Genomic DNA, 16,777 nt, shown 5'->3' with positions numbered 1-16,777 from the left:
GTCGAAGATTTGAAATGTGAAGAAGCAAAAAACACCTAACCGGAAAAGCAAAATGAAAAAAGAATCCGAAAATATGAAGATAGTGTAAGGAGTCTCTGGGACAGCTTCAAGCGTACCAACATCAGAATTATAGGGGTGCCAGAAGATGAGAGAGAGCAAGATATTGAAAACCTCTTTGAAGAAATAATGACAGAAAACTTCCCCTACCTGGTGAAAGAAATAGACTTACAGGTCCAGGAAGCGCAGAGAACCCCAAACAAAAGGAATCCAAAGAGGACCACACCAAGACACATCATAACTAAAATGCCAAGAGCAAAAGACAAAGAGAGAATCTTAAAAGCAGCAAGAGAAAGAAACTCAGTTACCTACAAGGGAGTACCCATACGACTGGCAGCTGATTTCTCAACAAAAACTTTGCAGGCCAGAAGGGAGTGGCAAGAAATATTCAAAGTGATGAATGCCAAGAACCTACAACCAAAATTACTTTATCCAGCAAAGCTATCATTCAGAATTGAAGGTTAGATAAAGAGCTTCACAGATAAGGAAAAGCTAAAGGAGTTCATCACCACCAAACCAGTATTATATGAAATGCTGAAAGGTATCCTTTAAGAAGAGGAAGAAGAAGAAAAAGGTAAAGATACAAATTATGAACAACAAATATGCATCTATCAACAAGTGAATCCAAGAATCAAGTGAATAAATAATCTGATGTACAGAATGAACTGGTGATTATAATAGAATCAGGGACATAGAAAGGGAATGGACTGACTATTCTTGAGAGGGAAGGGGGTGTGGGGGATGCGGAAAGAGACTGGACAAAAATGGTGCACCTATGGATGAGGACAGTGGGTGGGGAGTGAGGGCGGAGGGTGGGGTGGGAACTGGGAGGAGGGGAGTTATGGGGGGAAAAAAGAGGAACAAGTGTAATAATCTGAACAATAAAGATTTAATTTAAAAAAAAATAAAAAATAAAAAACTATGTACCACATGGTTGAAAATTAAAACAGTGGTCATTCACCTCTGAGCTGAGAACAGCACCGCCTAGAACGACCCAGACTTTTCTCCGGGCGAAGCCATTGTGCTAAGTCTCGCAGTCCTTCAAGACAGACATTTGAGGAAAGACTTTAGTTTGAGTCTAAACTACTCATTTGAAAAAATTCTGGAATTATTATTGTGCACAGTATTAAGCTTTTATAAATATAAGGAAGAATTTTGAAGAATTTTCTCACATATAGGGAAAAATTAAACATCAAGAACAGCAAGTTAATTTTTAAATCCACCTTGTGAAACACGGCACAAACCTTTATGAGGAAGATGGATATATATTGACACAGAGTGAGGCCCATGATGTGTGAGGTGAAAAAGCAGTTGTAAAACTGTACTCGGAATATGATGCTGTATTTTAAACAAAAAAACTATGTGCATGAAAAAAGTCTGAATTAAAATACAATAAATAATTGTTATATCTGGTAATGTTTGGCTTATAGGGCACGATTGTTTTTATGTTACATATCTGCTTTGTGTGTGCATTTAACATTTTTACCATGAGTACATTTTGTAGTAGAAAAGGAAGTTTCATGTTGAAAAACTTACCTGCCACTTTTTCACTTTTTGGTTACTAATAAATCTAACAATGAAGTGATTTAGACATGTTTTTCAAAAAAGACAGGGGCAGAGAGAGTCATCAGATAGCGGACCCACTCTGCTTCCATTTCCACACCATTTTTTTCCATCTGGGAGCCAAGCTCTACTTGTGCTTGCAAGGTACGCTGGCAATTCTGAGCATACCATGTCTTGAATAGGAAAAGGTCATTTCCATGAAAGGTACTTGCTTGGAAATATGAAGATCTCCCTGTATTTCATTTTCCACTCCCTCTTCCCATTGTGCAGGATAAAAAATGTCAGGTGAAATGTTTTCTTGAGTTTAAAAGACCTGTTTGCTAGTCTGCAAGACTAGGATGAATTACATGTTAGAAGAAAACGTCCTCAAGATTAGAAAACCCTAAAGATTCCTTTAGTCTGGCATAGTGGCCTTCCCACACTTTTAGTATTAAAATGTGCTGTGACCACACACAAAAAAAGATTAGAAAACCTAAGCATTCACATCAGTGAGGCAGTACACCACTGCATTTCATCAATTCTAAAACTAGTTCTTGTAAGACACAGCGTTATTTTATGCATCACTAAGAAAGAAGACTATCAATTCAGCTAGAACATGCCATCAATCAAGACGCACCTTGCTTTCAGGGATGTGAACATAAAAAACTTGCATCTTGAAATCAATAAAATACGGCAACACTTATGTAACTGAGAATCTGCAATCCTGTCCAAGATGATTACTGGAAGGAGAACACCTTAAACTGCTGTGTGTGATATGAACTTAAATGGAAGAACACGGAAACATTTTCAGTAGCACACTTCAGTTTATTGACCTATGTAAAAATAATAGGTCTTAAAAGGTCAGAACAGTAAAAGAATATGCAAAAGGTATTTCTGTTTCTAGAAGGCTATACAAGTATGCAAAAGGAATGTTATTTTTTGCATGTCTTTTTTTGTTCCAATTCCCCTCCTCCCCAAACTTCATTTTTAATGATACAAATGACTAAGGACCAGTTTAACAAACCCACTTTATGTAAATACTACATGCTTTGGAATATAGATAGAAAATGTTCCAAAAAGTTGTTCAGAAACTGCTCTAGTCACAATATGAACAAGAAACCTGTAGAAAAGGGGGAAGGAGCACCTGTTATGGAATTCTGAAGCAGAGTAAAGAAGATCTGGAATATGGAAATATTTGTTTAAAAAAACTCAACCATACCCACAGCTAATTAGTTCTTCCACGGAAAGTATGAGGTAGTTTTAGCCTCATAATTAAATCTACCGCAGCTTGGAGTTTTTGTACTTTTAATGACTAATCTGGTTTGTGTCACTTGGTGACTTAGCACTACCTGTGGAATTCAGACAATAGCTTACTTTTCTAACAAGTCACCATTTTAAGGCACACAATTCATCTAAAATGATGTGCTTTTTTTTCTTTATTTTGTTTTGGGCTCTTTCCGTATCACCTCAAAATACATTTTCAAAATCTTGATTATAAACCTTCCATATCAAGTCTGCCATTTCAAATGACAGCCACGTTGGAGCGTTAACAGCCTGAATAACAGCTCCTCGTGCCACGAGCAGGAAGGAGGAGCGCGGGGACGGGCCTGGATGCCCCCCAGCAGGTGGCCAGCTCCAGGGCCGCTGCGGGCGGCCGCCGGGGGTCATCGCAGGGTGCCGGGCGGCAAGTCTGTCTGGAACCCACTTTCTGGAGCTTATGAAACCATCACTCTTTATAAAACCTAAAAACATTTACACTCGTCAGAACTTCATGAAGACCCAGCTTCGCTTCAAGTAATTCTCCAATACTGTCCCATGTTCCTGTCCGGGGGGAGCAGCGTCCGCCCCCAGCTCACCGCCGCTTCCTGAGGGCGAGCGTGGCCGGCGCTGGCTCCGGGCGCCATTCTGACTTGTGCTCTGACACCCCCACCCTCGTTGCTCTTGGAGATTCTGGCAGCACTTCGCACAGTTTGGGTTTGCCTTCAACAACTTTACTCCCTGACAAAGTGCTCGCTGTTGAGGAAGGCCGAGCCCTCCCTGGGCCATGGTGGGCCTGGTGGCCCCCGCTGCCGGGAGGCAGGTGTCCGCGGGGCTTTGTGCGGCTGAGGGTGGGGTTCACTGCGGGGCAAGGGGAGTCCTCTTTTCATCCTCTGATGCCAAACAGCCTTCTGGGAAGATGAACACATTTCCAAGGCACACGGTGTGAGAACGCAGGGCAGGGGGAGTCCGGCTCTGCTCAGACTAAGGTCCCGGGCTTGGAGTCTTCATGCCAGAGGAGCCCCTGCTCGGCCGCCTCCAGGCCGCCCGCCAGCCGGCCCCCGTCCGCGCTGTCCAGGCCCCCGGGCTCTGCGTACTGTCTAGGAAGGAAACCAGAACAGTCACTACCTGGGCCATTTTTGTTCCCACAGTACAACCACCACCACTCAGAGGAGTTAGTAGAAAGCGCTGTTAAGAAAAGTATCCAAAACTTGGAAATAAGGAAGGAAGGCTGTCGTCCTGCATTCCATGCTGGAGTGTTAGTTCTCTAGAGGCATACACGTCTGTCTAACTCACACTGACCACCGACTAAGACCCAGGTTGTTCTAAGTCAGACGGTAACTTAGAGTTATTTGTGTGGAGGAAAGAGAAGTGACCCCTGTCTAGTAGGAGATATTATGGTAATGGTTGTACCGCCTGTGGGACGCCCATCGGTCTTGTACCTGGTGATTTCTCTGTGTGTGTGGAATACAGTCTCTGATTTCTCCTGGAACCAGCTTTACCGTTACGTTAGTTCTCTCATAATGAGTTAAATAAGCCTGTGACACATGCCCATTTTCCATTTATGTGAGTCATATTTTAAACTTTTTAAAAGGTATTTTTGACAGCCACATTTGAAGTGCTCTTGCAATTAAGGAACTACCCCAGATGCTTCCCTCCAGGGTAAAGGAATATATTTGAGGGAGGCAGCAGCATCTTGGGACATATTTTAGATCCCTAGGGTTTATGGGTCAAGTGTAAATTGGAAACATCATCATATATACAAATTATAGGCATGTTTGGATGGTATATCCCAGTGAGAGCATCCTATTACACAAACCATTCCAACAAGCAGAACCTCATTCTGTAGTAGGTTAGAAGAGGTTAGGTAGTTAGTAGATTTCCTTTTATCCGAAATCGCAATGCCTTCTAGTAAAGGGAATAAACAGCCTTTGGAGAAAGAGCTTTGGATATAAATACCAAGTGAATCCAGGCATTTAGTGGTTTCATATAATGAAGGAACAGTCGGATTTCCTTAACTCCACACATCAGCCCGAGCAAGCAGGACGCCTGCGATGCGAGAGGCACACGCAGACGAGGGCTGTACTTACAGCTGGCTACCCCTAGCAAGAGAGAATTTACCACTGCTCTCACTTCTGGAGACACAGCTGCTCTCTGGGACAGAAGCCCTTGGTTTTGCCTAGTGATAGGCAGAGTGAGACAGGGAAAAGGAAGGGAATGGAAAACGGGGAGTGAAAGAAAAGTTATTTAAAAACACAATTTGCAGCAGCAGAACCACGCTCTGACTATGCTGTATATCAGGTGTAACAAGAGACTTGAACCTTTCTGACTGTGGAAAGTTTATGCCACTGACAATTCTACCACACCCTGGGGGGAAAGATCATTAAATAACATGCATTTTATTCATATTGATCTAATCACTGATTTATTGCTAAGCATTTCAAATCTTTAACTGAAGAGAAGATCTAAAGTTTTTCATCTTTACCTTGAAACCCAATTTCTCTTGTTTTAAAAATTATCTTTTCATCAATAATAACATGCAATTTTAGGGCAAAATTTCTAAAGCTTTATGGATGGTTGCTATTATACTTGCCTATTGAATTGAGGAAACTATGTGATAATTTAAAAAAAATCCTAAATATACATATGAGTGAAAATAAGCACTCCTGTAACTGTGGCTGGGAGGATAAACTGGCAAATTTTTCTGAAAAGCAAGAGCTTTAAAAATATACTTTTCAATTTAACCCTTTATTCCTACTAATTGGAATAAATCCTAGGGAAATAATCTGGAATTTGGACAAATGTTTTGTACAAAGATATCAATAGCAGCATTACTTAAAATAAAAAGAAAAGAAAATCCAAAACCATTCAAATTTGAAATATGGTAATTTTTAAATAAAGTATGATGTACTTATTAGTGGAATATCATATTGGTCACATAAAATAAAGATTAAAGAGCTTTTAAAAATATGGAAATGTATTTATGTTATATTAAGTGAATAATTGGAATGTAGAATTTCATATATGACTAAAGATGTAAAACTGTATATATGGTACTATTACAACCATGTTAAAAATGGATACAGAAAAATGGGGGAAATGTGCCAAAATGTTAATAGCTGCTATCTCTAGAGGGTGGAGTTATGGGTAAACTATTTTCTACTTATTTATCTCTTTATTATTTTCTTAATTTTCCACCATGAGCTCACATTAAGTGCATATGCACACACACAATAAGGATCTTTAAATAGTTCTAATTTCCTGCCCATTGTGCCCCTTGGACCTCAGACTGCCCTGTCCAGCCACCGAGGCTGGCTGAAGTACATGGCCGACTAGCTAAAAGCAGAGGTTCCCTCAAGACGCAGCACTTCCCGAGTCCAGTGAGAGCTGGGTTAGGGACACTATTACAACTGCTTATACAGTGAGTGTTTTATATCATTTCTAACTGGGTCAACAAAAGGGGAAAGTAGAAGTATATAGCCCTGGCCAAGTGGCTCAGTGGGTTAGAACATTGTTCCAATAAGCCAAGATTGTGGGTTCGATCCCTGGTCAGGGCACATACAAGAATAAAGCAATGAATGCACAAAGAAGTGGAACAACAAATCGATGTTTCTGTCTCTCTCTCCCTTCCTCTCTCTGTCTAAAAATCAATCAATACAAAAATTTAAAAAGTATATAAACGTGTATTATACAAGATGATCAGAACTGACTTGAAAAAAATCAACACAAATTCTGGGCCAAAATCATCTTAGTTCTTGCTCCTAACTCATTCCCAAGCATTATTTACAGAAATCTAAGCTATGTCATATCCTCTGAAGTATATTTTCATTAAAATTCTATTTTGAGCACAGCCTTTGTTGAGTTGAGACAATTGGACTAATATTTCAAGCCAAGAAAAACTCCTGCTGAATATGAAGGAGAAAAATAAGGCTTTTGGGGATGAATGTGTCCATTTGCTTGTAACACTAAGAGCTTTAATGAGAAACTATCCTCTGGAAGGCAGGGAAAGGTGGGTGGGAAGAGATCAACCAATGCATATATGCATAACCCGCGGGGACGGGAACAATGGGGTGTTGAAGGCCTGGGGGGGGGGGGGTAGGGGGGGCGGGGAGCGGGCAGAGAGGTTAATGGGAGAAAAAGGAGTACCTATGTAATACTTTCAACAATAAAAATTAAAAAAAAGAAATTAACCTATCAAATTCACCAGTATAAAGCCCCTTATAAGTATTGCCTGTGTAAACCTCCCATGCCTGAAGCATCTGATTAAAAGAAAGCAAAATTGAATTTTCTAAAAATCCCAGAAAATGTTCTACTTCTGGGCACCGTGGGTGTGAATGATACTCTATCAGAAATTGACAGGGAGAAATGACCTCTTCAACCTTGACTTCTCTGTCACACGAATAATTGAAAAATGTGTCATTCAGAATTTGCAATCATTTTAACAATCACATTTTGACAAACCGTTCTTATATATTTCTTTAAATGTTTATAAAGAATTACTTTTTACAAACAGGACAGCTGGCTGTGTCTGTTGCTTCTTAATAAACATAGGGTCAGACACAGAAAGGCAGCAAGTGTTTGGAATGAAGCCGCCAACTGTTCATGAGGAATCCTGGCATGCACAGATTTTTCTGCAGCGGAGGTATTTCTCCTGCAAGGTTCCAGAAGAGTCTAAATCGATAAACCAATTACACAGTTTCAAGTACTGCAACTAAAATCAAAACCTTCAGACACAGAATTTAATGTACGGAACTCTAAGAACAGGGTCACATTTGAAGGAGATAGATTAGGGTGTCAACAAACTTTTCCTTAAAGGGCCAGGTATTTTGGGCTTTGTTGGCCATACGGTCTGTCACAACTACTCAACTCTACCCTCATAGTGCAAAACCAGCCATCCATAATAGGAAACGAATGAGAATGGCTGTTTTCCAATAAAACTTTATTTATAAAAACAGGTGGCAGCTGGTTTTGACCCAGAGGCTATCCTTTGCCACCCTGGCGCTAGGTATTTCAGCCTTCATAAGGTAAGTCAGGGTTCCTGGGTTCCTGTGACCTGGAGCAGCGACTAGAGTGTCTGAGCATTGCTTCCTCACCTGCCTGGAGAGGGCAAAGGACTGTAGAAGTTGCCGTAGCAGCTGGTGTAGGAAGGATGTGCTTGGGCCTCGTACTCAGAAAGCCCTACTGTCATCTGGGTCCTCCAGCTCCCGGAAACGTTTGTAGAAGACACTAGAAATAAAAATGGAAAAATAGACAAAATTACCAGTAATACTTAAAGTGAAAATTGTTTAAGCCATTTACACGTACTTTACCATCAGCTGTGTGCAAAACAGAGCTTAAGAACCACTGTCTGGAAACCACAGAGCTCCTATTCCCGTTTGGCCACTTACTGGCCGCGTGGCTGTGGGCACATAGCTCACCCTCCTTAAGCTCAGGTTCTTCTTCTGAAAAGTGGGGATAGTGACACAGACACATTCTCATACAGGGAGCGTCAGGATTAGGTACGGCATGTATGAAAACACTCAGCACCGTTCCTGGCACGGAGGAGGCACTCAATAAATGATAACTGTTAATGTTATCAATGGGGATGAGGTAAATGAAAAGACATTCTATTTTACAAAAATACCAAAAGATGAGCCAGCTCTATTGAGACTCTCCCCGGGCTCTGGTGGCTGGCACGGGGCTTCGTCGGGGTAAGTGGCAGCCGAGTTCCTTTGCCTTTGGAGGAAGCGTTCCCCAGGTGAGCTGGGGCTTGACTGTTCCTCAGCCAAGAGCAGCCAGGTCACTAGGAGGATCCAGGCCTATTTCTTGCCTCTATGAGAAGGTGGACGGGTGGGGAAGGTAACTAGCATAGAAAGGATTTCAGGAAGAATAGGTTTAGTTCTATTGAGGGGCTGGCCTGGAACAAGGCAAGGGCATCACTGGGGAGCCAAGCCCAGTGAATGCCTCCCCACTGGGCATTTGCTGTCCTCCCTAAAGCCAGCCCTGCTCCACACCTAGGTGCCCAGGCGACCACAGTGCCAGGCTAGTCACCCAGGACTCAGATAACCAGCACTGCTCAGGGGTCCTTGCAGCTGTCCTCGTTTCCGTTCCTGGCAGCCAACTCCTCCTCTCTCTCACCCACACAGCACTGTGACCCGTGTGAGACCAACATCCCCAAAGCCCGATAACACAGGTTTTGACCCAGAGATGTCACACTCTTGCCGTGAGCTTCGGGAACGTTTCACCGGTCTCCGTGGTTAGGTCCACGCTGGGATCGAACTCCCACTCGTCACCTACTAGCATGGGCTTGGCAGGACCATTTGCACTCTTTAAGCCAGATGTGCCTCAGCTGTACAACCAGGATGATAAAAATAAACACAACAACATCCATGAAATGGGATCATGCACATAGAGTGCTGCTGCATGCACAGGGTAAGACGACAATACACGAGGCTGCCCTTACTACTCAAACTGAGTCACCGAGAGCTTTTAGGGTGCTGGAGGGAACCACAAACCCGATAAGCCGGCAAAAAATCGGAAACCTATCTGTGCATGAGAGTGATACATGCCTGTTGTAATACATTCCTTTAGCTGTAAAATATAAGCAGGAATGAGGAAAATTCCAAAAGGAGTTCTGGGAGCACTGGTTTCCATCTCTCTCATTGCAGAGAGGCCCTCTCTCTCAGTCCTTAGAAAGTGGCGCCTTTGGCCGGTGGGGCCAATCCAGCCGGTGTCAGCAAGGCTCGCACCAGGTTCAAATCAGGACGGGGTAACGCCATCTCCCTGGCCCCCAACAGAGCCAGCTGCTGGGGGTGTTGCCGGTGCTGAGTCCTACCTGCAGCGCCCGGCCTCCCCGTCCAGGGGGCACTGCCCAGCCCTGCGCCCGCGCCGCCTGCGCCGCCCACGCCCGCCGTGCTTGTGTTTCCTTGAAGCACTCTGCCCAGGTTTGGTTTCTGAGTTTCTCACGACGCCCTGAACTTTAGGGGAAGAAAGGCGTTTTCTAGATCAGAGCCATAAATAACAAGCAGTTACTCCCGGGGCCTTTTCACTTGTTAGATGTGGTGGCAGACGGGAGAGCACTAGCGGAAGTCCAAAGTCTGCGCAAATAAAAGAACTCAAACCCCAACAGAAATCTCCATAGCAACGCCTCTTGTCAACAAGCTGTGGAAACCTTTTTTAGCCCTCACCCGAGGATATTTTTCCATTGATTTTTAGGGAGAGTGGAAGAGAGAGGGAAAGACAGAGACACACTGAAGTGAGAGAAAACACATCGATTGGCTGCCTCCTGCACCAAGGTACCTGCCCTTCATCAGAATCAAACCCAGGGCCCTTTGGTCCGCAGGCCGGCGCTCTATCCACTGGGCCAAAGTGGCCAGGGCAACAAGCTGAGGAAACTTTTAAAGGAACAGTCTTCACTGGCTATTACTCCATGGTTGGGATCCCTGTGCACACCTCACTAGTCATGCTTGAAGGAGGGGGCAAGACTCATGCCCTTAGGGGTTCACACTGTTCAAAAATTCATTCATTTCTTAGAAGCTTTAAAATTACTCAATTTTGTCCTGACCAGTTTGGCTCAGTGGATAGAGCGTCAGCCTGCGGACTGAAGGGTCCCAGGTTCGATTCCGGTCAAAGGCATGTACCTTGGTTGCGGGCACATCCCCAGTAGGAGGTGTGCAGGAAGCAGCTGATCGATGTTTCTCTCTCATCGATGTTTCTAACTCTCTATCCCTCTCCCTTCTTCTCTGTAAAAAATCAATAAAATATATTTTTTTAAAAATTACTCAATTTTCACATATTCCTCTGGCTGCTAACCGAAGTGTGAGCTCACAGAGGCCAGGAGGTGCTCTGGCCAGGCTCCCCACCTCCGGGATGTGCCTGCGGGTTTGCTGAAGTTAAACCACACAGATACTCCTCGTATCCACCCATTTCTCTACTTAAAGTGCTTGGCACAGCTGGGGTTGGGCAGTGAGTCCACCACGCGTGTCAGCAGTGTTAGGGGCCCAACTCAATGCATGAAGGGAACTCCGATCAAAACCTATCTTTGGAAATCCCTTAAATCAACCATGAAGTGGACTATAAATGATTATTGAATTGAGTCAAGACATTCGAAGTTCTTCGCACAGTGCCAGGAGCAGTGCTTAGTAAATTCCAGCTTCTATCACCATTACGAGAAGCCGTACACAGGCACCAGAGCAGCCAAACAGACGGATCACACTCCTGGTGGAGGACAGGAAAGGAGGCGTAATTGCTTTCTCACACCTGAAGGCTTTAGCCTGCTCTTTCAACACATCAAACCTCAATGACCCAAACACAGTTAAGAGATGTGACTGTCACTATTAGGCCCAGGAAAGAAAGATACAGTATGTGAGGCCCCTAACGGAGGGCGTTCAATCTACAACTTCCTTCAACAGATCCATGCGGACTGTGTTCGTCGCAAGGCTGGAGGGCACTGCTTTTCTGTTGGCCATTCTTGTCCCGGGCCCGCCCAGGCTGCCACCCTCCTGACCTTGGAGCTGGTCTCCTGATCCTCGCGGGGTGTGGTTTCGGGTGGGCGGGAACAAGGGACAAGTTAAATCCGCATCAAGTGCCTCCTCTATCCTTTTTTCTTATTTAAAAAATATATTTTTATTGATTTCAGAGAGGAATGGAGAAGGAGAGAGAGATGGAAACATCAATGATGAGAGAGAATCACTGATCAGCTGCCTCCCACAGACCCCACACTGGGGATCGAGCCCACATCCCGGCATATGCTCTGATCGGGAATCGAACTGTGACCTCCTGGTTCAGAGGTCGACGCTCAACCACGGAGCCCCACTGACTGGGCACGTGCCTCCTCTGTTCTTACCTGAGGAGTAGGACGACGCGCGGCTGCCCGGAGAGCAGGGCACCTGCAGCGCCGCCCAGCCCAGGCATCGCTGGGAGCCCCTGTCCGAGTCCACGCTGCTCTGCGGGCTGTGGCCCTGCTCCTTCTGCCCGGAGGCCCGCTGGTACCAGCCGCGCAGGTGCTCCGCCACCAGGGCCTTGTGGATGCGCTTGGTGACGCGCTCCGAGCCCGCGGCCCTCCTGGGCAGCCGGAGGGTGGCGTAGGGGTTATGGGGCACCCGGTCCACCTCGTCCTCATGGAAGGACCTGCTGTAGTCCCGCTGGCGGTCGTATGCATAGTGGGCGGAGGAGCGGTAGGAAGGGTTGACACTGTACTGTCCCTCCGTGTCGTTCTCGTAGACGTAGCCGCCGCCGTAGTAAAGGTCACACTCCGCGAAGGGCGTGCACCCGATGTAGTAGGAGGAGGGCTGCTCGTGGCCCTGGGCGTGGACGCCGTTCCTCAGGCTGTCCCTTGGCGCCAGGTTGGGCATGCTCCCCGAACTCGACGGGGCGGCACTCTGCTTCCTGGACCTCCTCCGGCCCCGGGCGCGGGCGTCCAGGGTGTGGGCGCCGTGGCGGGGACCGGCCGCGGGCGCCACGCAGTAGTACTCGGCGCTGGACTGGCTGGTGCAGGAGGACCCGTCGTCCAGGACTTCGGTGCTGCTGCTCCGCTGGGACTTGCAGAGGGAGAAGAACGGCCGGTCGTGGTCCAGCTCGGACAGCAGGCGCGACTGGGACTCCAGGCTGCCACTCCGCTGGCGGCAGTGCTGAGCGGGGGGTTCGGGCCTGAGAGCGAGAAAGGCAAACTTGTCAGACAGAGAGGAGGGCAGGGACCACACCAAGGAAAAGCCACGGGAAGGATTTCAGAGCTACGACTGCGACAGGACTTCCCCGGTTTCCCAAGCCGACCGTGCCCCAGAACCCAGCGCTCATCTCCATTCACGGCCATGGTCACGGTGAGAAAAGAACCAGGTCCTGTCAATTGTGTCATCCACAGCCTTTCCTGAGAAGCAGGAAGATAAACTGATGACACAAACCTGCATCAAAGCCGAAGCCCCAGCCTCTGACAGGCCTGTCTTCCACAGGACGGGACACACAGGCTCCGGGCCTGGCGTCGGGCTCCGCCACCCCCTGGCTGGGCAGCACGGCCCGGTAGTCCACCTCTCTGACCCTCACGCCCTCCTCTAAAATGAGGACAGAAGCAGCACCCGGAATCTACCATCAGGCTTGCTGTGGGGACTAAATAATACGGCGCATATAAAATAGCGCGGCCTTCAGCGAACACTTCAACATGTCGCTACTGTCATGATCTCCATCCTCACCATTGCAGAGCAAATGGTAGTATCTGGTTGGAAAGATTAAGGGGCAAAACATTACAATATTGATTTGGACATGATACATGTTCTTTGCCGACAAAAGTGAAACTGTGAGTAGAAATGTAGATCCATAAACTAGAGACCTGCTGCCCAAAGTCCCTTAAAATGATTACAAAGCACAACAAAGTAAAACAAAACCTGAAGGCAAAGCTTAACAGAGCCCACGAGGCCGAGGGGGCCGCTCTTACTCTAAGTGGCTGCTGCTGTAGGCGTTGCGGGTGAGCACGGGGGTGGTGGGCATGCTCCGCCCTCCGGGGGGCCGCCGCTCCGGGGTTTTGTAAGGGCTGCTGTGTGTCGACATCATTTCTCTGCGATGGAAACAGAATTCAGGAAATGATGAGTCTCCAATGTCTGGCAAACGTGCCATAAGCTGAAGGAAAGGGCGCCTGGACCTTACTGTATATTCTTCTTCAAAACCTACTTTAAAACACTAAATTATATCTAAAGTTCCATGTTGCTTAATATTTGTTTATAATGTTATTTTAATGACTATGTAAGCTCCACTGCAAGGATTTACTATAATTCATTTAAACAATACATTTGGGCTGCTTTCAATTGGTCACTAATATAAACAATGCTGCAATGAGCATCCGATATTTAATTAGTTCAACAGGAAAATTCCCAGTCAGTGAAATGACTGGGTCAAAGAGCAAACTCATTTTAAGCTATTGGGGATGTGGGCATAATTTGTAAGATAATGACTGTTAGTTATAACTCTTCCTTGTGCTGAAATAGCTTTGTTTCCCGCGATGTGGGAAATGCAGATGCCTGTTCAGGGCTCCCGGGACTTTCTTCAGTGAGGGAGATGTGTGCATCTGCGCTGCCCTAGCCTACAACACTAGCCACATGGGGCTGTTGGCACTTGACAGGGCTGGTGTAACCCAGGAACTGAATTTAAAATTTTATTTACTCTAATTATGTTGGCTAGCCGAGCTTTAGGCACTTGGATCTCTACTGTGTAAGGCGGTTTTTAAATGCCAATCCACAAACTGGGACTCATATGTGACAAAGGTTTCCACAGAACTTTGACAATTCAGAAACATAACCTCATATTGGTTTTACTTTCATGAGTGAAAAATTATTTAATCCAATAATCTCTTTATTTGGAGACTCGTTTCCATCTTCCCTGAGATGAGGTATAGCACACCGATTAAAATCACATCACAGGTTTTAGAGCCGGCTGCCTAGGATCAAACCCTCATTCTGACACCTACTAGTTGACGAACCCAACAAGTTATTCATGCTTTCTGTCCTCGGTGTACTCATCTTTAAATGGCAATATAGTAGCAATACTGTCAGAATTGTCATGAGGATTAAATTCATTAACATACAGTAAAGCACTTTGAACAGTGTCTGAACAGCATATAGTAAGTCCTCAATAAATGTTAACTTCATCTCATTACTATTGTAATGATGATGATGAAGATGGATGTATTTTTGATATTTATGTGGTTTTCTTCCGCCATGAAATCACGGTGTTGTCTGTTTGACCATTCTGATTAGGCAACGCAAACAGCTGGCATCCTATCTTGGGTCCCATTTAAAAAATTAGTATTAACCCATGTAGCCAGATTTTGGGAATCCCTGATCTGTCGTCTTTTAAAAATCTGGTGTTATTACCTGATGATTTTTACCCAAAACACTGGAGAAAAATCTGTATTACCTATTTTATAGATTCTAACGAACTGAAGTCCCGTTTTTATCGGAAAGGTCATGTCGGTCTCACTACTTGGTTGGGTGAAATGATATTTCATGACAGTTTCCTGACAGCATGGCTATAAAACTGGACTTTACCCAAATCCAGATTATAATCAATGTCCTTATAATTAAATGTAAACCTTTAAATACAAGAAGTAGCCAAACGTTTCTTAAAAGCACTCTTCTACTTGTGTCGCCACAAATAACCGGGCTAGATTCTATGTTTCGGCCTTACAAAATAGCCCTTCTGAAGGGATGGAGAGGACGAGACAAAAGTGGGCTGGCCATTTTGGAGAAAAGACCCGAGGCCGCGAGCCTCTGCCCTCCTGCTGGTGTGGCGCTCACCTGGGCTGCCTGGCGTCCACCAGCTGGTCACCGAGGGACGGCTTTCTGAAGTGGACTCGCTCAATGCCCAGAGACTTGGGGGGGAGAATTCTTGGAGAATGAGGTACTGAACTCGATCGCTGCCCAGCAAGAGTGAAGGTGTCATTAGCTGTAAGAAGTAAATGAATGAATGAATAAGTAGGTAAGTAAATAAGTGAATAAATACTGGGCAAACACCCCAGGGAAGAAATGAGAAGATCTGGTGAGAAAGTGTTCCTCCAATGATGATGATTTCAGAAGCACATGGCTTCCAGGAGATTTATTCTTATATTTCATACACTGCAGAAAAGAAATGACTGAACACTCTGTGGGGCCTGATCCAACGTCGCCAATTCAATAAATGACTTAGGTGGGAGTTGTTTAACTTTCCTTTTGAAGTTCTTAGGCCTCTTTGGCTGCTGAAGGCTCATCCTGTCATTGGAGGTGATGCAACTGATCTACGCTGAGAGACTGAAGACTGGTCTCCCACAAAGATCTGTATTTTGAAAGAGGAATGGCAAGTCTGACCAAAGCTCAGCTCAAAGGAAGAGTCTGGAATGGTGCCACTTCACACACCATAAACCTGGGGGGAGGTAAAGCAGTGGGGGTCAAGGGCTCCCCCAAATTACTTAAATCCCATCAGATAGAGTGCCATTCCTCGGCTGAAGCACAAGGGATTACAAGGAAACATGGTGTCACCTCACATGAAACCCACTCCATTATGAAATGTGTTGAACAAACACAACATTGTGCTGTGATACAACCCAACACATAGATACAACTTTGTTTCTATGAAACTGACATAGTGACATGTAACCCAATTTCTAAAATGTGTATTTCTTCCTAAGGAAAGTAATAGATTGCCTGTTATCCAGACTACAGTGACAATCACAGTCTACACTATAATTTCCTGGTTTGATTTTGGACTCCAAATGTATAAAATGTCACCACCGGGAAAATCTGGCTGAAAGGCTCCATATTATTTATGCAGATGTACAGTTACTTCAGGAAGAAGTTAAAAAGTCTACAGAGCCTTACAAATCCTTAGCGAGAGACTCGCTCACTCATGCGATTTGTAGCCCTGTGATGTGATGCCAGCCTGTGTAGAAGGTCATTGTAATCCCCCTCCCAACCTCTCTGCACAAATGCAGGTGAGTTCATTCTACTGCTCTCTAAAGAATAATAAGTAGGCTGCAGTTAACTAAAAAAAATTGTCTTCTTACTTCAGAATAGCTAATATTTTAAACCACAAAAGGGGAGCTACTTACGATCATCACAGGTGGTAGTGTCGGACAAGGAGCTGCTTTCTGAGGGGATTATGTCTTCTGTGAATAACAATGACTGCCGTTAGTATAACTGCACATTTACACACCGACCGTGAGCTTAATAAAGCAATTCCTGGGGAGTGCATCTTAGTTAGATAAGTATAACAGTACGTTAAGAATAATTACTATAAGAATGGACCCATTTACTACGGAAGATGTGAGCATCTCACATGCTGTATACATATGACATTGGACTATTTCTTAGAATGAAACAGACTTCAAGGGAGTTTTGTTTTTCAACTAGTTTTCATCTAGCTTCTACAAGGGCGAGAACTTTACCCTACACACTGAATGCTTACAGCCCACACACTGGACAGA

General features: G+C 45.1%; 1 protein-coding gene across 7 annotated transcripts in view; it reads right to left on the bottom strand.

The window, feature by feature from the left end:
* Nucleotides 1–2,403: 2,403 nt before the first annotated feature.
* Nucleotides 2,404–16,777, bottom strand: part of FRMD4B (FERM domain containing 4B) — a 290,264-nt gene continuing 275,890 nt past the window's right edge. For 6 of the 7 annotated variants that reach the window (XM_036331595.1, XM_036331589.1, XM_036331591.1 and 3 more), the window contains 6 exons: nt 16,403–16,459; nt 15,117–15,264; nt 13,262–13,381; nt 11,681–12,483; nt 7,950–8,082; nt 2,404–3,956 (listed from right to left, as the gene is read on the bottom strand). In XM_036331595.1, coding sequence (XP_036187488.1) covers nt 3,836–3,956; nt 7,950–8,082; nt 11,681–12,483; nt 13,262–13,381; nt 15,117–15,264; nt 16,403–16,459 — 1,382 coding nt within the window. In that variant the 3' untranslated portion in view covers nt 2,404–3,835. The remainder of the gene's footprint in view (nt 3,957–7,949; nt 8,083–11,680; nt 12,484–13,261; nt 13,382–15,116; nt 15,265–16,402; nt 16,460–16,777) is intronic. The other variant, XM_036331592.1, reaches the window with a different exon arrangement.

This window comes from Myotis myotis, unplaced genomic scaffold, assembly GCF_014108235.1.
Source record: "Myotis myotis isolate mMyoMyo1 unplaced genomic scaffold, mMyoMyo1.p scaffold_m19_p_13, whole genome shotgun sequence".
Taxonomy (NCBI): Eukaryota; Metazoa; Chordata; class Mammalia; order Chiroptera; family Vespertilionidae; genus Myotis; species Myotis myotis.
The sequence above is the reverse complement of the archived record's forward strand: the minus strand, read 5'-3'. Positions and strand labels throughout refer to the sequence as shown.